Source organism: Dysidea avara, chromosome 2 (genome assembly GCF_963678975.1).
Source record: "Dysidea avara chromosome 2, odDysAvar1.4, whole genome shotgun sequence".
NCBI classification, from domain to species: Eukaryota; Metazoa; Porifera; class Demospongiae; order Dictyoceratida; family Dysideidae; genus Dysidea; species Dysidea avara.
This window is the reverse complement of record NC_089273.1, coordinates 32,755,924-32,780,853: the sequence shown is the minus strand read 5'-3', so window position 1 is coordinate 32,780,853 and position 24,930 is coordinate 32,755,924. Positions and strand designations below refer to the sequence as shown.

At 39.8% G+C, this 24,930-nt stretch overlaps 1 protein-coding gene and 1 long non-coding RNA gene across 3 annotated transcripts; both read left to right on the top strand.

Annotated features, from left to right (window-relative positions):
• The first annotated feature begins 4,877 nt into the window (after positions 1 to 4,877).
• Positions 4,878 to 23,919, top strand: LOC136244437 (uncharacterized). Of its 2 annotated transcripts, none has more exons than XR_010695244.1 (3): positions 4,878 to 5,046; positions 23,713 to 23,781; positions 23,828 to 23,919. It is a non-coding gene; the product is annotated as an uncharacterized lncRNA (long non-coding RNA). The 2 variants fall into 2 exon arrangements; XR_010695243.1 differs by lacking the exon at positions 4,878 to 5,046 and adding an exon at positions 15,323 to 15,406.
• On the top strand, positions 18,734 to 21,200 carry LOC136244426 (uncharacterized). Its single transcript, XM_066036012.1, has 7 exons — positions 18,734 to 19,230; positions 19,288 to 19,335; positions 19,387 to 20,090; positions 20,143 to 20,370; positions 20,426 to 20,657; positions 20,706 to 20,759; positions 20,806 to 21,200. The coding sequence occupies exons 1-7, from the start codon at positions 18,822 to 18,824 to the stop codon at positions 21,114 to 21,116; spliced, it is 1,986 nt and encodes a 661-aa protein (XP_065892084.1). The 5' UTR covers positions 18,734 to 18,821; the 3' UTR covers positions 21,117 to 21,200.
• Positions 23,920 to 24,930: the final 1,011 nt, after the last annotated feature.

Genomic DNA, 24,930 nt, shown 5'->3' with positions numbered 1-24,930 from the left:
ATTATTTTTTAAGAATGGATCTGCTCTACTGAAAAGGAACCAAGGAAAAATTCAATAGTCAATACACTTATTGATAATAACATTCGCAAGCCTTGCCATAAATATAAGGAAAGGTTCTAACAAACAAAGTTGGGAGACCATCAGCACCACAAGTTTTTTGAACATATAAAGAGGAGAAAATCAATGACACTGAACAGGTACAGATTTTAATGGGGTACTTGAGATAATAAGATAGTCTCTAGAGTTCCTTGGATACATATACATGAAATTGACTAGGAGAAAACATCCTGACCACCTGGCGGACTCCTGTAAGCATTGGAGCGTTAATTGGATGGCTGCAGGTTCGAGGCTGCCTAGGTCCAGTCATGGATTTTTTCTCCTTTCTCCACCTTTTCAAACACACTTTCTGTAACAACTTTAAACAGGCTGTAGGACCAGGTGCTCTACAGACCTTAAAGCCTTAATAAATAATAAACTAATATCCATTTGGTTCCACATGGGCTACTTTGAGATAATAAGTCACTCATAATAAGTCACTCACTATATGTGACCAGATTTGTGAAAAGGGGTCCTCCACACACATCCAATTTACCACGTTTGATGACCCATAACTTCAGATTTGAAAAGGCCATTGACTTGAAATTTAGTCAATAGTGTACACCAACATAGCTTAGCAGATGGAGACAATTTCAGGCTAATGTCTTTCTTTGTCACTAAGTTATGGTCTTCCAAGTTCATAGAATTGGATGTGTGTGGAAGATCCCTTTTCGCAAATCCAGTCACATATAGAGTTCCTTGGATACATATACATGACATTGACAAGGAGAAAACATCCTGACCACCTGGCAGACTCCTGTAAGCGTTCGAGCATTAATTGGATGGCTGCAAGTTTGAGGCTGCCTAGGTCCAGTCATGGATTTTTTTTCTCCTTTCTCCATCTTTTCAAACACACTTTCTGTAACAACTTTAAACAGGCTGTAGGACCAGGTGTCCTACAGATCTTCAGCAGTTGTGCTGTAAAGCCTTAATAAATAAATTAATTGAAAAAAGAGAGTATAGTCTTATCAAAAAGGTTATCCATAAAGTCACAAGCTAGTACTGTACTAATCACATTGGCTGTAGGTAAAAATGATCATCAGTCAGCCATAGCTGAAACTTGACTTTCATATGTCTGCTTAGAGCAGCTGGATAAAAATTGAAATCCTTACAAAATTTGCCTGGCTTATTCTTAAGTGAAGATCCTGAAAATATGCTGATTGCAACATAGCATTATGTTGTATTCTGACAAACAGCATTATTTTAATTCAGGTGTACATGACCTCCCTTTGTTTCATATGTGACTGAATTTGCAAAAGACACAGTACTGTACCTTTTCCACACATAATTTGATCCATTTTGTGAACTTTGAAGCTTCAAAACTTTGACATGGTATATAATTGTCTGAAAATTTCTATGAGTGTAGCTAAAGTATCTGGCTGCATTTTGAAACTAAGAGCAAGTCAATTAGGTAAGTGGTACATCCTTTTGTTTGCTGATGTGTATGTGCAAATCTGGTTACATTATTATATTTATTGAGATGATTATCATGCAGATGAAAAAGTGTGAGTACAAAAACAAAAATAATGAGCATGTGATGTCCTTGGACAATATGTAACCACCAAAAGGACTTACAATTGTAGGGATATAGTGGGCACGGCAAAGACAATGAAATGTGTGTGAAGCTACATCCACAGTAAGTAGTTAGTCTGAACTATCTGTCCATTCCTTACAATACCTGCTAGCTAATTTAGAAAATTCTTTCAGAAGCACAAACTGAAGTTCTTGTCGTGTTATTTGATAGTGGCTGTAGATAGTAATAATCGATCTGGCTGTGTAAAACTAGTAACATCTTTGATTGCCTTGGTGGAATGTGACTGGAAATGACCAATGTCTGGTTGATATGGGGTGACCAATATCGATGACAGAATGGTTTCTTGAGGAGTTCAATCATCGGATAACACAAACCTTGTAAATCAGCATAAACTGAGGTCTTCATGGCCAGACAGAAGGGCTTTCAAGTTTCAACTTAGTCACTATTATATAACACTTGGTTTTGTTGGAAGTATACCTCTGCTGAATTAATGCCACTTTACAATTACCCAGAATATGAGCAGTGGTTGCTAATTTTCATTTCTTTGATTCCTAGCTAATATATTTCCTTGCACGTTTAATAATGAACATTGGTACCTACATGTGGTCCAGAGGTGGATCTAGGATTTCAGAAGAAGGGGGTGTGCTAACAGGGGGCATTTATAATGGGTGGGAGGAAAAGTGACGACTATCTGATTGGTTGATACAACTAACTCCAGAGTGTACAAAGCACACTCAGCATCCTCTATCTAAATTGGTCTAGGGGCATGCCCCCTTAGGAAAAGTTTGCAAATTAGTCTACTGAGATTGAATTTGGTAATGGCTAGGCTTTTCCTGGACACTCTAATAAACATTTATTATTAAAGTTTACTTAAACAGATTCATTGACTTCTGGGGATGCATAAACTATTTAGTTTAAATTGTTTTAGGGTACCAGCTCTAATTACTACAGTACGTATATAGTAGGGCTGAGTAATGGTGTGAATGTTGTGAATAAACAGCATATGTGCAACAGGGGCTCTTGTAGCCTTTAAAATTGTCACATTTGACTAATCATACTGTAATTCCTCATGTTTTGAACCTATCACCTTCATATTACACCAAGCCATAGTGCTATGTTAGGGGTATAAGGGGACTAAATTTCAGGGAGATACCACATTCACAAGTCAAGTTATAGGTTGTCAAGTACATACAATTGAAAAGGCTATAAGACCCCTTTTCGCAGACCAGGGCGCATATATAAATTTTTGATTTTACTAAATTACAAGCAAGAATTAAAATGATATTACACACATAACTATTATCATTGTGATGCACTGTGACGGGATGGGTGAGATTATTTTGGTCAAGTTTTTCTTTGCTGCTACAATCTGCAATTATATTGTGTATTTGTACAACATACGTATTAGGTCCAATGCACTGTCCAGTAGCCACTGGTCCAATGTAGCTGACAATCTTTTTATTGTAATGCAGTAGGCATACACTAAGGACCCTTCTAATAAGTCTGTTAGAGATGTAAACACTGCACCTGAACCAGCTGTAGTGGTAGCAACAGATACCCAGTCTACAGATATTGTCCACTTTCTGTACTTCTCCTGTTGATTTCTGTGTGCTCACTGTTGATCCAATGTTTTCTTTAGCATGACTTTAATAACATACCATAATCTTTTATTACAAGTGAAGCGATTTCGCCAACCACCAGTTATTGTTGGTCCACCATGTATCCATTTCAAGAAGATTTGATTTGACTTATTATTATTCTCTTTGCAATTGGCATCAGCTATTCTTCCTTACGAGAGCTAAAACACATAGCTACGTACAGCACAAACAGACACAAAAGCAAAACTAGGAAGAATAGCTGAAGCCAATTGCAAAGAGAATAATAATAAGTCAAATCAAATCTTCTTGAAATGGATACATGGTGGACCAACAATAACTGGCAAAGCTTGTTTTTAACATTTCTGTGTGTTACTAATTACTAACACACATCTTTACTTAAATACATAGATTTAACACATTCATTTGTGTCTTATCTTTTCTTTGCATGTACGCTGGTTGGTCAGTGTCAGAAACTTTAGGGTATCAGAGTGCTAGGTACTGATGCATGGTAAAAGGCTCTCCTTGACGCTTTTAAGCATGAATTTGGGCTTGCTCAGCACCTGACATGTTCCATTCATGTTCACAGAAATGTTAAAAACAAGCTTTGTGAATGTAATGTTCCATCACAGCTTCAGTAGAAATTCTTGATGATGTTTTTGGAAAGAAGCTGGGTACAGAGTATGTTGAAGGGCTTACAGATGCTGATCACACAAGGAAAGGCCAGGAAATAGCAACTACTAGCTATATAGTACAAGTGAATTTGATAGTTTTATTGATTGGTTCATTTTGTATGAGGTACCTGTGATTCGTAGCTCAATCTTGAAAAGAGTGTGAGAGGAGTGTGGTTTGGGTTCACAACTGTATAAATTCACAACAAATGTGTCGGAATCAGCAAATTACAGTTATATATTAAACACAAGTAAATTACAAGCAAAATTACAGTATATGTATTGCTTGCTGTTTTTGTAACATGGTACAACTGCTGTTGACTATTTCTGTAACTTGTTTTTGCATTTTAGGTAGCCAAGTATAAACATTTTGTGATGTGGCAATTACTTTTATACAATGAAATGAAATTTGCATATAGATCAGTAGGCAAGGGTATGAATACTGTTAAGAACTGACATCACTATATATTACTTTTTTTGAAAATTGACCCCATGGCAGATTATGCAGTACTTTAACTATAACCACGTTGTTAGAACAATGTTGTATAATTCCAGTAAAGTGAAATTCCTTTGGTAACTGAGTTGGTGTCATGATTACTTACGTACCTCTTGTGGCTAATTTTGGGCCCACTTTCATTAATTTCACGAACAAAAATAAAATAATGTAGAGGTGAAGCTACAGGTATCACACGAGAATCCGTAGCTATGGAATCACCATCACCAACTGGAAAGCCTCTAGTTACAAAGTCAGATCTGATGTTAAAAATATGCCTTACCTATAAACTGTTGGCTGTCTCCTAGCCCTACCCAAGTGACACATCACTGCTCTATGGGGGTGCATGCACAAAACGATTGATTTGTGTGTGAATTTATTAGGATCCTATTGTACAGGCTAGCAACTCTGTTGCCACTTGGAGTCTATTGTTGGTTAACCACCCGGTTCTCGCATTGTTATCCGGGTACTTACCCGGTAGTTGTTAACCGTAGTCACCAGATTCTACCTGAGTTACTGTTAACATGTTTTGGGTAATTTAGTCCTAGAATCATAAATCCTTTAGAAATAGAAGGACAGGAAAAGCATACCGGAGGCTGGCGCGGATACACTGCGGCCAGCGAGTAGGTCGAGGCCAGGAATCTGGAGAGTATTTAGGTACAATTTGTTGTCTACACCCACTTCTGTTTTGGCATATATATAACTAGCGCTTTTTATGACTGGGATGGGACAGGAATGGGGGAACACAAGTTTAATATGGCTATGCCAGGCACTGTCACAGTTTATATCACCATGATCAGTCCCATGGACCGTTCACTAGATAGGGTCTTACAGCACAACTATAGCTACTTGGTCCCCTTCAACACTGCAAATTGTCCGGTTGGACAACTTATGTTATGCCTAACAGATCTTGACTGATCCGGGCCCTCTGCCATAAGTAGTCTCCTGTTTGGTGCATTCGATGGAACAAAACTGCTACTTGCTGTGATGAGAATAATAATATTTAAGTGCGCGCGCCCCAGAGGGCGATCAGGCGTTATTTAGAGTTGAATCGTTGTCAGTACCGTAACAAACTTGGGGGCTTGTCCGGGAGACGATACGTCGATGTTCTACCTTTCAACCCTACCTATCGACAAAAGAATTTTATATTGGAACCTTTGCAACCTTCGCCTACGGTGAAAAGCCGATATCGTCGTTGTTCAGAGCGGATTCTTCCAAGGCGTCCGCCATTTTTTTCTTAACCCACCTCTAAAAGTCCTTGGTGCCGGGTTTACAGGCACCTGTAAAGGGTTCTATCGTCGACTTTCGCTCCATGTCAGATTTCAATGTTGACTCGTTTCTTAGCGATCCTTCGCTTCAAGTGGTAAAGTCGCTGAAGAAGTCTCAGCTACAGCAAATAGCCACAAGGCTTAACTTAACGTTCACTTCGTCTACTAGAAAGAACGAACTCTGTTGGTTAGTCACTCAACATTTAGTAGATGAAGAGCTAGTTTCCGAAGAGGAGATCGATGAATCTCAATCCCCAGTTGTAGACCCCAGTGTCGTAGAGTTGAAGCGTCTAGAGCTTCAAGACCGTGAACGGGAACGAGAGGCTAGAGTGAAGCTTCGCGAGTTGGAAGTACGTGAGAAGGAAATGTCACTGCAACTGAAGTTGAGAGAATTAGAGGCAGCAACAGTAGCTCCTTCAACACCTTCCCCTGGACCTCCATTACCCTTTGATGTGAGCAAGCACATCCGCTTTGTCCCGCCATTTCAAGAGAAGGAGGTAGACAAGTACTTTCTGCACTTTGAGAAAGTGGCCACTAGTCTGGTGTGGCCGAAGGATGTGTGGATGGTTTTGCTCCAGAGTGTGCTTATTGGAAAGGCCAGGGAGGTGTATTCAGCTATGAGTGTAGAACAGAGTGGGCAGTATGACAATGTCAAGCAGGCTATGTTGAAGGCGTATGAGCTCGTTCCCGAAGCCTACCGTCAGAATTTTTGGAATTGTCGGAAGCAGGACAAACAAACATACAGGGAGTTTGCCAGGGACAACGAAGCCTTGTTTGATCGTTGGTGTGCTTCTAAAGAAGTAGTAAAAGATTTTGAGAAGCTTCGCCAGCTCATACTTGTAGAAGAGTTTAAGAGTTGTTTGCCCAATAGTATCAAAACCTACATCGATGAGCAAAAGGCAGACAGTCTCCAGCAGGCATCAGTACTCGCCGACGACTACTCCCTAACCCATAGTTCTTTTTCGGACAGTTCACATAATTCGCACAATAGAGGGTTGCACAGTGACACTACTCGCACTCATGCCGATTCCAAGTCCACGGGTAGTGCAGTAGACCCTCAGAGGAATATGCAAAGGTTTACCTCTGGTGGACCAATTTGTAATTATTGCAAACGGAGAGGGCATGTGATCTCAGAATGTCGCACTTTGGAAAAGAGGAGGAATCATCCTACTGGCCACTCATTGGTTCAAGCTGTGAATAGACCTTCCTCTCCTAGTCCCAAGCCCCAGGACTTGGATAGTTATCGTCCATTTGTATCCGAAGGGCGCGTGTCCCTTCCAGAGGGTGGAGATACTATGGCTGTGAAGATTTTACGTGACACTGGTGCCACACAGTCTCTTATTGCTTCCCATGTTTTGCCGTTGTCGGATCAGACTTCTGCTGGTGCAAGTGTGCTCATCCAAGGAGTAGGCCTGGATGTAATGAGAGTACCACTTCATCAGATACACCTTCAGTCGGATTTGGTATCTGGCCGCGTAGTAGTAGGAGTCAGACCTAGCTTACCAGTGAAAGGTGTATCTCTAATCCTGGGCAACAATCTGGCCGGTGGCAAGGTTCAACCTGACTTGCAAGTTATTAGCAACACTGAGCAAATACTGTGTTCAAGACCTACTACTGATGGGGTTTCGGACACTTTCCCAGCTTGTGTGGTGACAAGAGCAGCAGCGCGACGTGCTCAGGCACAACAGAATTGTGCACCTACCAACCAGCCGGATACTGGAAGTGACGAGGGAGATGACCAGGCTGAAGACAACCTGTCAATAGCGCAAGATGTACTTGACCAGGCTGTAGAGAGTCAGTCAGTACTGCAGGATCGAGGTGACCAGACTGATGATGATCGCGGAACAGTACAAGATGCAGGTAACCTTCCTGTATCTAGTAGGCAACTCATTGCTGATCAGGAGAGTGATCAAGAGGTTAACCAGTTGGCGCAGTTTGCTGTTAGTGAGGAAGAGGCTGGTCGTCAAGCACAATGTTTCTACCTTAAATCTGGCGTACTGATGAGGAAGTGGCGACCAAGAGATGCCCCTGCTGGTGAGGAATGGCAGGTTGTCCACCAGATAATTGTACCCAGAAAGTACCGAGGAGAAGTGCTAAGTTTAGCTCACGAGTCATTCATGGCAGGCCATCTGGGTGTCAACAAGATGTACTCCAGAATTCTCACCCATTTCTATTGGCCACATCTAAGGAAGGACGTCTCCGAATTTTGTAAGTGTTGTCATGTATGTCAGAAGGTTGGTAAACCTAATCAAACGATTCCAGTGGCACCTCTTAAACCCATCCCAGTGTGTAGTGAGCCTTTCAGTCAGGTCATTATTGATTGTGTTGGTCCTTTACCAAAGACTAAGTCAGGTAACCAGTATTTGCTCACAATTATGTGCAGATTTACACGCTTTCCAGAGGCTATCCCTCTTCATAACATTAAGGCACCCCGAATAGCCAAGTCTCTTGTCAAGTTTTTCACCCTTGTTGGCCTACCTTCCCTGATACAGTCTGATCAAGGCTCCAATTTTATGTCTAGTCTCATGCAACAGGTTACACACCAATTAGGGATTAAGCAATGCAAATCCTCTGCTTATCACCCTGAGACCCAAGGAGCACTTGAACGCTTTCATCAGACTCTGAAAACTATGATTCGCGCGTACTGTTCTCAATTTGAGAAGCAATGGGACCAGGGGATTCACTTGTTACTTTTTGCCGTGCGAGAAGCTGTCCAGGAATCATTGGGCTTCAGTCCTTTTGAATTAGTTTTTGGCCGGACAGTCCGCGGCCCTTTAAAGCTATTGAAGGAAGGCTGGCTTACAGAAGAACCTCCCACAAACCTGCTGGATCAGGTTTCGGCCCTCCGTACCAGGCTTACAGCTGCTGGCGAACTCGCTCAGAAGAACTTTAAATCTGCCCAAACCAAGATGAAGTGCTGGTATAACAAGAAAGCAAAATTACGCACTTTCAATGTAGGCGACAAAGTTCTGGTATTGTTGCCACTTAAGAATCACACACTTCAGGCCAGGTATTCTGGTCCTTATTTGATATTGAAGAAAGTGAATGATGTTGATTATGTCATCAGTACCCCTGACAGACGTAAGACTCGTCGCCTTTGTCATGTCAATATGTTGAAACCGTACTGGGAGAAGGCTCCAACACAGAGCCAAGACGTTCACCCAACTTTGATGGTAGCTGTTGAGAAGCCAACAGAAAGGGAAGAGTTCCCTCTGGGTAAGGACATGACAGGAGATAGCGTCAAGCTGAAGAACTCTGGTGTTTTAGCCAACTTAGAAGTGAAGATGCAGCACCTTACAGCTTCCAAGCAGACTCAACTTTCTTCCCTGCTCTTGGAGTTTGCGGACTTATTTCCAGATGTGCCGAAGCAGACTACCTTAGCAGTTCATGATGTAGATGTTGGAGATGCTAGTCCCATTAAGCAGCACCCGTATCGGGTCAACCCATTGAAGCTAGAAGTGGTGAGACAGGAGATTGAGTACATGTTGGCTAACCATATTATAGAACCAAGCCAGAGTCAATGGAGTTCTCCCTGCGTGCTCGTTCAAAGGGGGACGGAAGTTACAGATTTTGTACTGATTTCCGCAAGGTGAATCTGATCACTAAAGCGGATTCATACCCCATTCCCCGCGTGGAGGACTGCATAGACAAGATTGGTGGTGCCGAGTACGTTAGCAAGTTTGATCTTCTGAAGGGATATTGGCAGGTTCCCTTAACACCTCGCGCAAAGGAAGTAACAGCATTCGTGACTCCTACTGGTTTCTTTCAGTATAAAGTGATGCCTTTCGGGTTAAAGAATGCGCCAGCAACATTTCAGAGAATTATCCACCAAGTTCTTGCCGGCCTAGAAGGATGTGAAGGGTACATTGACGACATCGTTATTTTTAGTGATACCTGGGAGCAGCACCTGCAGCGGATTCAGCAGTTTTTGACGTGGCTCAGGCAAGCTCAACTCACTGTCAATTTAGCCAAGAGTGAGTTTGGTCAGGCATGTGTAACTTACTAGGCCATGTTGTTGGTAGAGGGGGAATTAAACCCATTCATGCCAAGGTAGAGGCAATAATGAACTTTCCTAGACCCAGTAGCAAGAATCAACTAATGAGTTTCTTGGGCATGGTAGGCTTCTATCGGAAGTTTTGCAAGAACTTTGCAGTTGTGGCTGAACCTCTTACCCGACTCCTTCAGAAGAAACACAGCTTTGTGTGGAAAGATGACCAGCAGCAAGCTTTCTCTAAAATAAAGAGGCTTCTCACCTTAGCCCCAGTACTAGCGATGCCAGACTTCGAGAAGCCATTCATGATACATGTGGATGCAAGTGATTTGGGAATGGGGGCTGTTCTGATGCAAGAGGATGTACACAAGTTAGAACATCCAATCTGTTATTTCTCGAAGAAATTTAATGCCGCTCAGAGAAACTACTCCACTAGCGAAAAAGAGGCATTGGGATTGATATCAGCTCTACAGCAATTTGAGTTCTACATAACACCAGCCCAGTTCCCTATAGACATTTTCACGGATCACAATCCTTTGGTTTTCCTTAATCGCGTAAAGAATCGTAACCAGCGTCTATTGAGGTGGAGTTTAATGCTACAGGAGTACACCCTCAACATACACCACATCCCAGGAAAGCACAACGTTGTTGCAGATGCATTATCGCGAGGACTTTGACACTGGTATAATATTGTTGTAATGTGTGAATTTATTGTTTTACTGGTATTTTTAGGCAGTTCATGTAATTTTATTGTATTTAGGCCATTTGTTTTGTTGTACCAACCCTCTTTTCATGGGGGGGTGTGTGATGAGAATAATAATATTTAAGTGCGCGCGCCCCAGAGGGCGATCAGGCGTTATTTAGAGTTGAATCGTTGTCAGTACCGTAACATTGCTCATTTGCTGCTACCGCCTTTGAATCTTGTATGGTCCAAGCAGACTACTTGAGTGGCAGTTAGTCTGGTCAGATCACTTACCACTTACAGTGTGACAGAGCCAAAATTAGAACTAATGATAAAAACTTGGTTCCTTTACCTGGATAGAACCTATGAATGCACTAGTTTTAAATCATGGGTATGTATATACACTTCATTTGATATGCTGTAAACTCTTGAAGAGTTTTGCCCATCCCTGTTAATTGTTTTTATGAGTTATGGGATGAAATGTTCTATTGAAAAAGCACATGACAAGTCTACGATTAAATGTTGACGCTGTTACCTTAACTATGTACAAGAGTAGATTATTAAAGTGCTGAATATTTTTGGAGTCTCACACTATCCATATACTCAGAACACAAATCACAACCATCATACAATTTACAGATTCTCATTTTATTCATAGCACTGAAATCAAGCCCTGTAAATTGTAAAACCTAGGGTAATATGAAATATGACTTGGGTATGATTTGTTACTGGAAGAATTAAAGCAAATTAGAAAATTTATGCTCAGTTTCTTAGCTTTGATGCTTATTGAGGTTACTAAGTGCAACCCGTGGTCTAGTTGTGGTTGTTCACTACATCTATCCAATGAAAATCAACAAAGCCATAAACAAGAAAGCCTAGCTGTTTGTTTAATTTCTGGACAAGAAATTCGTGCTAATGTACTGATGCCATGTTTGACTATCAAGACTCAAAGGCAGCCACAGATTGCCACTTTCTATGCTCTTTCTTTTCCTCCTTCACTCAGTAGGGAAATATTCTTACTGTTAGCTTATTATTTCTACACAAGACAAACATCATTGTCATTGATTCACTAAATGTCATTGGTGACAAATCTTAATACTATACAGTCAGTTTCTTTGCTCACTTTACCTCCTTTACTCAGCAGGGAAATAGCCTTACTGTTTGATTACTTTCTGCCACTGCCTACTAATGTCACAATGGCTCTGACCTGTCACTATCAACTGGTATGCCAGGAAAATATCAATATAGCAGCCACAGTTTTTCCACTTACTTTTGCTCTTTCTGTATCCACTTTGCTCAGGAAAATTTTCTAGAGCTAGCGAACATCGGTTTCTATGCCATTTAGCCCTCAGGGCTTGGCTACCCACGATTGATTACCTCAGCCTGTAGCCTTGGCAATTAATTTGTGCGTAAATCTTGCCCACATCATCTTTGGGTCTCTAAATAGTATAGAAACCTTGTCAGCTCTTATGTGCCAGGAGAGTAAAATACTGATCAAGTAGGCTGTTGCATCACTCCATCAGCTCCGAATGCAGCAGGAATTCCAGATCCCAGGCTGCGGTGTGGCTCCTTAGCCTCTTGACTAAATTATAAATTTTAAATCTTCAACAATACATTTATGGAAAAAAATGGTCGGACAGTTGATGCATATTATATTACTACTTGGGACCAAGAAGAAGGCTACTAAAAACATGTAAACATAACAGGGGGTCAGAATCTCAACATCACAATACAGAAAACCCCAAACCAGCTGGTGACTTGATTCTAAGACAACTTGTGTCTGGTTTCTTAATCTCAAGCGAATGCAAAGTTGAAGGTAATCTGTATGTTGGGCTGGTGAATTTTCCCTGCAATTATTTATTGATTATAGTGGGACATACGTACATATAAATTTCTTAGAGGAAGCCTTATTGAACTAACGGTAGATGCAATTTATGTCTCTAAGGCACAGTCTCTTCCATTACTACTCCAGAAGTATAAATTGCATGTGACCTTTTGAGAATTGTGTTTGCAATAAGTGCTCAGCAGAGGTTGCATCCAATAAATGCCATCTGTAATTAGTCTCATAAAAAAGATTAAAATGATTAATTAAAAATGTGACCCGGTCTGCGAAAAGGGCTCTTATAGCCTTTCCAATTACATATATATGGTAACCCATAACTTGACTGGTGAATATGGTACAAGCCTACAATTTGGTCACTCAACAACCCTAACCTGGCAGTAGCTGTGGGTGTAATTACATGATGATAGCTTTAGTAGATTAGGAGTTATGATTAGCCAAACATGGATAATTGGAAAGGCTATAAGAGCCCTTTTCGCAGACCGGGTCACAAATACAGTTTGTAGTATAATATGGATCTCTGTGGGTGCATGGATGCATTTACTGTATGTACTATGACGTGAGTGTAATGTGTGTATGTTGTTGTGCATTTACTGTATGTACTACGATGTGAGTGTAATGTGTGTATATTTGTGTGTGTGTGTTAAGTGTCGTAGTGCATATGTCTCCATGGTAGCATAACTGATTATTTGGCAATCGCACGCAAAGTATAGAAATACCCAGTTGTTGTTGCCGTTTCCTTTACCAAGCATTCCATTCTTCCCAGGTGATCTGTTATAAACTGAGGAAAAGCCAACCGAGCTGTATACAGTACAATGGGGACTTGATGTTCTTGAAAGCAACTGCCAACTGTACAGTCTCGTGTCACACAGTAGGTGGGATTTTTGAATGCACAGACAATTAACTCGTGAGGCAAAACTGTCTCATTGTTTCACTGGGTATGCTTGCAACAGCCAGTGTATGTGTCTAGTTTGCATGTTGTTCTGTAAACTGGACACCATAGAACTAACCAAAGTTGACTGAAAATCACGTAGTACGCATGTATGTACAAGTACGCATGTATGTATGTATGTATGTATGTACGTATGTATGTATGTATGTATGTATGTATGTATGTATTGTATGTATATGTATGTATGTATGTACGTACGCACGTATTTATGTATGTATGTATGTATGTATGTATGTATGTATGTATGTATGTATGTATGTATGTATGTATGTATGTATGTATGTATGTATGTATGTATGTATGTATGTATGTATGTATGTATGTATGTATGTATGTATGTATGTATGTATGTATGTATGTATGTATGTATGTATGTATGTATGTATGTATGTATGTATGTATGTATGTATGTATGTATGTATGTATGTATGTATGTATGTATGTATGTATGTATGTATGTATGTATGTATGTATGTATGTATGTATGTATGTATGTATGTATGTATGTATGTATGTATGTATGTATGTATGTATGTATGTATGTATGTATGTATGTATGTATGTATGTATGTATGTATGTATGTATGTATGTATGTATGTATGTATGTATGTATGTATGTATGTATGTATGTATGTATGTATGTATGTATGTATGTATGTATGTATGTATGTATGTATGTATGTATGTATGTATGTATGTATGTATGTATGTATGTATGTAGGAATGTACTTTGATATTTAGTGGGGAAGCAAATTTTTAATTGTCCTTTAGTGGTATGTGGGTAGTTGTGAAACTTCAGGTTCAGCAACCTCTCCTTGTGATCCACTAGTCCTGCCCCAGGAGGATTTGCCTACACAAGATTCAACTGCCTGAGTGGTGCACAGGAATCCCAGTGCTGGTTTGCTGGGTGGTAATAGCTGTGTTTAGCATGGCTGCCGGAGGCTTTGTTTGCTTTCATTTTGCAGGTTGGTACCAATTTTTCAGATGCTGAAGACATGAGCCCTCAATATGGACACCCTGAGATGGACACCTCTGTCACTGCAGAACAATCCAATGTATTGTGCTGTAGTGCTTTGGAACCTGTCCATGAAAAGTTCCCTTATTAGTGAGGTTTCCTAATTTCATGGGTCTAAATGGTGTATACTAACACAAATCGGATCATTGTTTCAAGTGCCCCTTGTGTATATGGGTTTCCAGACTACTTTACATACATAAGGTTTCAGGGTTATGAAGCCCCTTTAATATGATCTTAATGAGTCCATAGTTCTACGTCTCATGTGCAAGGTGTTTTAATGTTCCATTAAAAAGGTTCTATTGTAAAGTGAATTATAGTGGTGAGACAAATACTTTTAATATGCACTTATTCTGTAGCCTCACCATCTGTTAACCTTGGTTAGTGAAATGGTGCATGGGATTATAAGCTTCATAATAGGAATCATTGCTATGAAAGCGCTCAACAAGGAGATCATCACCTAAACTGCAAATTTAGTATCTACCTTAGTCATGCTAGTTTATCTGTTGCTATATACCATACTGAATTGTACTGTACTGTATACCTACAACTATAATTATACCATACTGTATGTACCACATTGTTTGATCACAAAGAAGACTTTAAAATGATATTGTTAACTTGCCAGTCGCTTCCCAAATGTTGATACATAAAGACTGCAGATGTAAGATGAGAAACTGTCTGGTGGAGTGATGATGTGATACCACTTATGTGTGTACATATGCTTTTTATGTGAGTATTAATAGATTTTTACTTTGTACCCCTGCACACTCTTATACTAGGCCAGCTTATTAGTCCTGTTTTTTTTTTATGCCAATTCCTAGGGTTATGTAGAATGTGATTATGGCATTTGGTTAGGGTTCAAAATATGATATGTGTTGTGGGTACAGTAATGAAAGATTGTTTACCATTACAAGAAAGAGAGCGTGATGTAGAGCAATTGCTTCATCTCTGGCCAGCCAACTTGAACCTCCATGCATTATTACTGTAACATGAGGTTTACATGAATATGAAGTGCATGTATCATGGAGCGTGCATGTTACAGTGAGGGGGACATGCATGTACCATGGATGTAGGGACCGAATTCCATTGCCATGCATAGTACATGCATAATGGGCATGCTGCATGTAGAATCCCACAATGAAAGCCAACAATTGCATGGTTGTTAAAACTGTGAGAAATAGTTATGCAACTCCGATCCTGTTTGTATGACAGTTCTAAATATGTACTGTGGTAGTCAGTAATACTTTACATAGCAGCCGGGGTGCATGGTAAGCATTGGATATAGCAGTAATCATAGTAGTAACAAACACCATGCACATTACATGCATGCCAGCATTTAGTATCAGTACATTTTATGACATATATAAAGTGTTAACACAAATATGCATGTTAGTCTCATACATGCAACATGTTGGGAAAGTGTCCAAAATCCATGCATCTTACATGAAACATGCATGTATATTAACACTGATAGCACGCATGTTTCATGGGACAAAACCATGTAAGATGTACGTGTATCCATGGTAACCATATTATCCACTATCAATGTTGTTTACAATAGTGTATGGGTACAGTGTAGAATCTGTAATCTGAAGGCATGTAGCAGTGCTACTAAGGGAACTCGTAGACTCTACACTCAAATTATTCACTTTTCAATGGTTCTTGTACAGTAGTGTGGACAAAGCAGCTGAATCTCTGATAATATAGTGCCATGGCAAGCATTACCATATGAGCATGCACTTTTATTTGATTAGTTAAGACTACCAACTAATTATTATGAATTTGTTATGAAGGCATAATAAAAGTAGTAACTGAGACAAAATCAGAGAAGCTTCAGAACCTTTGGAGATATCATTGAAGGTAGTTTTGTTCCTCCAAAACTTAGCAACCATGATCTGGAATGTCGAGATTATCTCAGATATTCCTGGAAGCATGCAACAGTATCGTTGACAAATTTTGTAGTCTAAGTAGTTACACTAGAGCCTGCATAGTACAGCTGCAAAAAAGTGTGTGACCATGTGGGTGTGTTCAAAGGTTAAAATTTGACCTTCGTTCCAACCCTAGCATAGAGTACTAAAAACCAGGTGAAGACGGACATGTGTAAAAATACCCTGATAGAATGGTGATGTTCTTGTACATTATAATCTTGCGAGTACAGCTGGTTTTTCCATATACGTGTAGGTGTAGAAAATATCATCTGGTTACATTTGCCGCTTTTTATTTGACACTGGCAAAATTCTAGCAGAGCCAATGAAAACAGTTGGCACAAAAAATGATGCAATATACCACTTGGGATCGAACAACTGTTGCTAAGGACACACGACAACTCTGTTAAGGGAAAACATCATGAAATTACATTGCTTCTGCTAACAAAATGCTTTTTTTTATCAAACAGTTTTTCTATGCCTACACACACACACACACGCACACACACACACACGTGCACACACACACAAAAACCAGCTGTGCTTGTGAGACTACTTGTTCATATAATTATGTCCTAACACAACCATGCATAGAGTATAATTATGCCTTTAGTGCTACCTTCACTTGTAATCGCACTAAATCATAAAAGTTTGAAGTATACAAAAGATAAGTCCAAGAAGCCTGTCCCTGGGTGGTGCATTGTAAATCTAGACTGCTATTAGCATTGATTTAGTGGTTATGATACCCTAGTATTACACAAATCTCTTTTAAAAAATCGATTCATGCAAATTTTTATCCAAGTACTGTATATGCTTACATATATAGAGCTGAGTGATAGTAAAGCTATCACTTATCACAATAACAACAGTATTACGATATTATACTAGCAGTCACTCAACGTCTCACAACGACACACTAGTACACACCACGTAGCTAGCTGCTTTTCTTACAGTCCATTGTTGTTGTAATCTTTGTTGTGCATGTTCTACTGGACTTTCACAGTTTCCTCAACTTCAACACTATCAGTGTTTGCCATGTTTTTGACTTAAGTACAGATATGCATAATTTATCATGACAGTACGATTGCATGCTATTGTCATCATAATGTTACTCACTATCATGACATAATTGATTAAGCAGAACTATCACTCAGCTCACCATAGCTGGCTATGTTGCTGACATCAAATTGTCTGAAAATCCATGTGAATTGGTGGGTGTGGGGGTGTGTACTTATGTATGTTTACCTGTCTGCAGTCAGTTGAGCAAAATGTATTATGCTAATGTATATCTAAGAAATGATTGCTGTATAGAGTGTGTGTTAACTCAGCACAGGCTAATGGTTTCTTCTTACCGATAAGTGTACTAAACAAGAGTTGTGAAACCTTTACAAAAAGGTTTACCAATTGTTTATGACGTAGATGTCTGGAGTGGCACATTCAGTTAAATTTAAATCAGCATATCCCATTCATATATGTGCAATAAAATGGAGAGTGGTCTCAAGGCTTACCCTTAGATTTGAGAAGATACGTATTTCTGGTATTTGTGTTGAAGTGCTTTTGTGCAATTATGCAACCAATAAATATTGATTTGTGAATCACAAAATATTGAGATTCTTTATTGCTAAACAAAATCGTAAAAATTTATTTGCCAAAATTTTATTGATGGTCTAAGCAAGGTATATATAATAGTATTTGCTGGGCTTCTAGTTTTTATTAATGTGTTTACTCTAGTAGTATACTATACTGGGTTGTTTTGCTCCTAGGAATGGATCTGCATGGGCACTCCAAGTCCATGTGCATATAGAAACAGTGTTTTGATACAATACGCAGACATATACTATATTATGCATACTATCAGCCTACATCTGTATGCATGTACATAACTATGATTGTATCAAGAGTATATAATGTGGGAGGGAGAGTGTCGAACTACGCTATAGCCTGTGAAAAATGAGCCCGTTAAGTGTTTCCGGATATTTACGGATGCCTACGTGTATTTACGTAATCTCGACTGGTGTTGATAGGCACGAATCGACACGTCTATGTCAAGGCGGCTAAGACCTCATGGCCGCAAGAACCAAAGTGAACGATGGCTGAAACCCCTTCGAAACATACAGTGGTTCAGCAAAATGTTGAAATGTCCAGTGATATTGAACGGGAAATCAATTATGAGTTGCAAGATGGCATCACCGGTGACAGTGAAGGGACTGAAGCGAACGCAGTAAGTGAAGAACGAGGTGAAGGAGTGCCTGGAGAGGAGAACAACGGTCCTGTAGAGATTGGGGAGGTGGATCGAGCGGAACATGAGCTTTTTCATCACGAAGTGTGCGAGCTGGGGACCAATGATTTTCCGGATCTGTGTTTTGTTAAAGCACAAGACGACGCAGGGAACTCTATGGTAGTGATAACTCAGCAAACACTAATGTTTCACCGTCCATTTGGCTTTACTTCGCGAGTCCAAGTAACCATCAGGGGAATGGAGTACGAAGTTCATGTGATGATGAAGAAACTGATTTCAGGTACCTTGAAGTCTGTCAGGGATGTGAAGGAATTGTGCCGTCAATTTCGTGCTGGCTCTGGATACAAATTTTGTCCTGGTATTGACCCAAAGTATTACAACTTGCATTATTTTGAAACTGTCCGCTTTGATATTAAAAGTGTGAGGAAAACTGCAGAGCCTTTTGCCCGAGTAGACTCAGTAAACTGCAATCTATGGTTTTTGCTGGCCAGCAATGCAACTGCAGCTGAAAAAGCATCTATGGAAGTTCACTGTGCTGCTTGTAAGAGGCTAATCCACTATTTGAATTGCCAAAGACGCCGTACTTTAGCAGAAAGCCCTAGTCGAAAGCTGAAAAGGCAATTGTCATCATCACGGGCCAGGCTTTCATATATGTCTCCAGCTAGCCAGAATAAGAGAAAATGCCATGCGCAAAGTGAGAGATCCAATTTGTTACGAAAGTTGGAAAAGTGTTCCGAGTCAGATGTAACGTTGAATGATGAACAACATGACGAGATGTGTGCTATTGTGGAGAGTATTAGGACTGAAGAGTTGGAAAAGATTTTACTTGAAGGTAGTGAACACGGAGTTGGTGATTTAATGAAGGAGATCTGGTACACTGATAGTAAGCGTCAGAAGCAGCAGTTCCTGCATGATCAGTCCAAGAATGGTAAGCTTTACAGTACTGTTTAATTGATTATATTATTATTATATGATTGTTTGTCAGTTTCTGGAGAGCGAGGTAACAAATGGAGCATGATAACTGTTAGAATTGGTCAGTTACTTTGTATGTTAAACCCCATTTATATAGCACTTTTATGTTTAGCCTTAGCAGTATATACCAGGAGTCCTGCAGCTTATGAGGCTCTTAAAAGTTTTGGAATTTTGCAATTGCCATCCAGGTCAACATTACAAGCCTACACTGGAGCATTTATGCATGAACCAGGAGCAAGCAGTCAGTGCATAGAGAGGCAGGTTGCTCGTTATGTAATCTTTAAGGAACAGTGCAGAGAAGCTGGTAAACAAGAGCCCAAATCGGATGGGGTACTCATATTTGATGAGGTGAAAGTTGCATGTCAACTGATGTGGAACTCGCGTAGCCATCAGCTGATGGGCCTTGCCATGACCCACCAAGAATTGTCTTCCCTTAATGACATTTATAGATTATTGAAAGAACCTGACAGTGCACAGCAAACATCTTATATACTCCAGTTTCTATGGCGTGACCTTACCAGTGAATTCGACATTGTGGGACCTTACTTTACAACTTCTTCTTCCATGGAAGGGAAATTTGTCATAGCATGTGTTTTAGAGACAGTCAAGCTGTTTCAGTTTTATGGCATGAAAACAAGCCTGTTGGTTTGTGATGGCGCATCTTCAAATGTTTCAGCCATAAAAGCAAGCCACAAACACAATGGAGTATATTCAGTTGCTCAAAACAAAGATGATATTTTTGAAGTGAAACCATGGATGGTGAATCCATTCAATCCACCTCATCACATTTACTGGCTAATCTGCCCATCTCATCAGGTATGTACCAATCATAATGCACGAATGATCTTAAATTTTCACTTTCTACCAGCTCAAAAATATGGTGAATGCACTGTTCTCTTCAAAGAGCACTGGTACTAAGCATTTTCAGCACAGTGGCCAGTGCAAGTTTGGATGGAATACGATTGATGACTTGTATCAACGAGAATTGAGTCGAGTGAAGCTTAATTGTGCAAGAATGGTACCAAAGCTGAAGGAAACTCACTGCTTGCGGGATGCGTGGACTAAATTAAATGTCTTACCAGCAAAGATAATGCAGGTAATAATGTGGTTTTGTGAGAAATGTGTATTTATGTCATCTGGCTGTGAAATAGCAAGAACAGGTATTGTCAGAGCTCCACTGGCATATTCATCAGGACCATACTACACCTGCAGAAGCAGCTAAGACAGCTGAAACATTGGCATACTTGGAAGCCTGTCAATGCCTGTTTGAACATGGGTTTCTGAGTCATGAAAGAATTAGAGGTCTCAATTCTGAGGTGCTGAATAACATCAACAAGGGATACCGCTACTTTTCCGGATGGCTTACTGATCTGCTTGAATGCGGTATTTTACTTTGAACATATGTGTGAGATTTTAGTTTTCTTTCTACAGACCCAAATTTCCCACACACTTCCAACACACAAAGGGAGTTCCTGTCATGGCAAAGTAAGCTGATTCAGAATGTGTGTATTTTCTATTTTTCTATTTGTAGCATGGGACCTTCTACGGATAGATATCTATGGCTTTAACGCCTTTGCTAAATGGTTTTTTAATTGCTATCCAACATACTTTATTTCACCCCTTCGAATTTGTGGATCTGCAGTGGAGAGTTTGTTTAGCCAATATAAATACAGTGCTGGTGGAAAGTTGGATGCGGCAAACTATGCAACAGCAAGATGTTCTCATTTGGTTAAGCAGTGTGTTGCTAGCCATCAAGCTGGGAAAGATTATCGAGACCAGTCTGTTGGAATTGAGCTACCATTAGTAAAGCACAAGTATGGTAAAGCAAGCACAAAGGACTAGTTAACTTGTAATATATTGACCAGTGTATTTAATGTACTACTTTATCTTTATTGAAATTTCACATGCACAATATGTGCCAAATCATACAGTCAAGAATGCATGTACTATATTGCAGTGAACTTAGCCCCCAGTTGTGTGTGATGAGTTAACAGTGTGTTCCGTAAGTTTACTTCTACAGTGGATGCCACACCCTTCTTAGTTGCTAGTTGTTGTTTCATTGAAGAGACGAACTCTTGAATTCTAGTATTGCACAATTTCCTAGTAAACTCTACAAAAACACTTTCTAAAACTTCTTCATTGAAAGTCTCGATGTTTGGTAGCTTTTGGGCCAATACAGTTTTAAATGATTCCCGTAGATCATCACGTGCAGCGACAGTAGTGTGTCCCACCTGCAAGAAACAACACCAGTTATAATTCGATTTGCAAAGGACAACAACATATTTCAAAATATACACAAGCGTTTGAGACTATCACACCCAGTCATGGTCTCTAATAAAGATGAATAGTTTTTAGAATTTACTATAAAGTTAAACTATCTACCAGTGTTCACCTTTATTAAATCAGCCCCATGTTCATTTAACCCTTTTGAATTGACCACCTGCTTTAAGACCTTGTCCACTTCACGAAGGTATGGTACAAATAGTGGATCAGGGAAATACATGTAACCCCTGTCACGATACTTTAAGTATCCTGGAATGCACGATTTGTCCTTGGTATTGATAGCTTGTAGCACAGTGATTTTTTGAGAAAGGACATTTCTTTGGTCATCAGAGCACTGTTTGATGTCCTTGTATAGCGCATGCAACATACTACAAAGTGCTGCTCCTCCAAAACGGTAGTACACGCCGTCTTCATCTGTTCCTATTGTTACACTCCCAGACTCAACAAGTTGTTTCTGAAATCGAGTTACATGTTCTAATAGAAAGTGGTACACAGTAGATGACACTGTTATCATAACCTTGTTACAGTGGGGAACAGGCATTCCATTTGCTTTACAAAATTCCAACCATGTGCTTCGAAGGGTATTCACAGGGTGTTCAGCCAGCTCTTGGTAATCTATGTCTTGCAAAGAATATTCTTCACTAAGCAGGAAAACACTACAGTAATTGTGCCAATCTAGCTGGAATCGTAAGAAGGAGTCTGGAAGTTTCTTGCTGCTGATGTAAAGTGTCCCAAAGTAACGATGGTGATGCACAAGTACTTCTCGAAGAGGCTGCTCTGATGTACACAACACATTTGCAAAATCTTTCAGTAATCCACCATCATCAAAAGTTTCCTTCAGTTTACTGATTACTTCCCACTGTATAACCTCACTACTGATACTTTGTATTGACTGCAACAACTCATCCCTCTCTGATTTCTTCATTGCTTTAGTTTTACTAGTTTTGCCCTTCTTTTGAGAGGTTTTCTGCTGCATGGCTTGAGCTGCTTGAGCCGTGGTTGCTCCAGTACTTGAACCTTTGCCGCTTATAAGCTCTGAGCTTTTTGTTCCCTTTGAACTGCTTGTTCTTAGACTGGCCTTCTTCTGAGCGAGTTTTTGCTTTGTGGCTAGGGATGCTCGAGCCGTGGTTACAGTTGAGCCATCGTCGTTTGTGGACTCTGATTCCTTGGAATTGCTTGCTCTAGCCTTCTTTCGAGGGTTTTTTTTGCTTCGTGACTTGGGCTGCTCTAGCTGTGGTCGCTCCTGCATTCGAGTTTTCTCCATTATTTGTCTCACACTGAGTTACGTCCGTCCTTCTTTGCTTGCTCGCCGATTCTACTTCTTTTTCTAACAGTTTGCGCCGTGTACTTCGTCTTCTGGCACCTACAACTCCATTCTCAGTCGAACTGCACTCAGCCATATTTGTGACGCACGTGCATATAAGCGTGCGCGCCCTCAACCCACAGCATCGCACGCCGGTCTCACCTATTTACACTTCTTGTCGAGGCCATAGGACTTAACGGGCTCATTTTTCACAGGCCATAGCGTAGTTCGACACTCTCCCTCCCACATTATATACTCTTGATTGTATGTATAGGTGTACGTATCTATCATATAAAAACTGGGTTTCTATTTCTTTAAAAACATTTTTTACCTGGTCTGTAACGAAATAGGGCCTTTATTTGAGACCGAGAGTTTATTTTGGTTAGGTGTGTTTGTATTTGTGTGTACGTGTGTGTGTGTGTGTGTGTGTGTGTGTGTGTGTGTGTGTGTGTGTGTGTGTGTGTGTGTGTGTGTGTGTGTGTGTGTGTGTGTGTGTGTGTGTGTGTGTGTGTGTGTGTGTGTGTGTGTGTGTGTGTGTGTGTGTGTGTGTGTGTACATGTAAGTATGTTTCAGAGACAGCATATGTAACCCACTAAGTATAAACCTAACCAGTTTGCATTGTTCTTGAATTTCATTTTATGACTTCTTTAAATTTGGTGTCTAGTGGGAAATTCAATGGGCTGTGAAAGTTTCAAACCTTGTCTAGTGAGTATACTTTTGGAGTTATAGTGATCTGACTGGACTGTGTTTCAATTCACATAATTACTGTAGGCTCTTTGCTTTGCTCTATATGTATTGAGGAGTGTTTAGTTCATCAATTTGTTTATGTACTGTTTTTTTTTTAATCGCCAGACATTTTACACAGATTCATGTCATGTTCCTAAGCATTCTACCAAGGATAGTACACTTCTGCACAGTTTGGTATGCTACTACACACAATGTATTCATGTGTTACTTCTTTACACAGAAGAGGATGGTTCATGTTAACTTCTACACAAAGAATAATGATGGACATTAAATTTTATAGAAATATTTACATGTATATATACTGTACACACTTTAATTTTTATGAAATTTCATGATGCATATATTATATTGAGTTTTTCAAAGTGCACAGTAATATAATGTATATAGTATATAGTTGTACTTGAAGCCACTCCATGGCCATAATTTCATGGGTCACATATACGCATTTCAACAATAACAACTTGTGGAAATTGTTAATGCCCATTTTTAAGGGGTACCTGTTTAATTTCACTGAATCTGTAACAAACTGATTATATATATATATATATTAATTATATTATAGTATAGTATTAATTAGTATAGTATAGTATAGTATCATGTACCACGGTATCATGTACCACGGTAGTGGTATCATGTACCACGGTAGTGGTACATAATAGGGATCAGGCAGAAATTTTTCAAAACACTCTAATAGAACGCACGCCAAAAGCAGCCTTCCGGGCTTTAGATTTTATTTCTAAAACATTCTAGACCTTTCTTTTGTGTTTACAACACTAGCCAACAAGTATTAAAAGTAAGGGAAATGGTTTTAGGTGTTTTTTTAAAATTTTGAAAATGGTTAGATTCTCCATCTTCTTCTTTCTTTCTTCTTTCTTCTTTCTTTCTTGTTTCGCGCGCCTACAACTCGTAGGAAGTAGATATCAGCCCTAAAAACGTATGGCGTATTTAAAAAACATTCGTACCCAGGTCTGTGTGGTATTAAAATCTTCCCTCTCTAATGCGATTGCGAGATATAGAGCAAGAATCACTCTTCGAGACGCCATTCGATCGAGAAGCCATACAGATGATAATATAGAATTGTTTAAAATTCCATTGCTTTAGCTCACAGGACTAAAATGCATCAAGTTGTATCACACTAAACATTAAACATAACTATTGTTCACTGAAACTCGGGTTTTAGACTTCCTTCATTACGAGACAGTGAAGGGGGTGTGGCCCGCACCTCGTCACTTAAACTATTACTGTACGCCTTTCGTGTATACTTTCTATTATATTCTTCAGCTGTTTACCAGCTAAGAGTCGACATAACAAGGCTTGTAAGCT

Excerpts from the sequence above, each read along its gene's own strand:
- LOC136244426 (XM_066036012.1), top strand. The coding sequence starts at position 18,822 with ATGGAAGTTCACTGTGCTGCTTGTAAGAGGCTAATCCACTATTTGAAT. Across the intron at positions 20,371-20,425 it reads TACCAGCAAAGATAATGCAG|CAAGAACAGGTATTGTCAGA; the intron begins GTAATAATGTGG and ends GCTGTGAAATAG. Across the intron at positions 20,760-20,805 it reads GGAGTTCCTGTCATGGCAAA|CATGGGACCTTCTACGGATA; the intron begins GTAAGCTGATTC and ends TTCTATTTGTAG.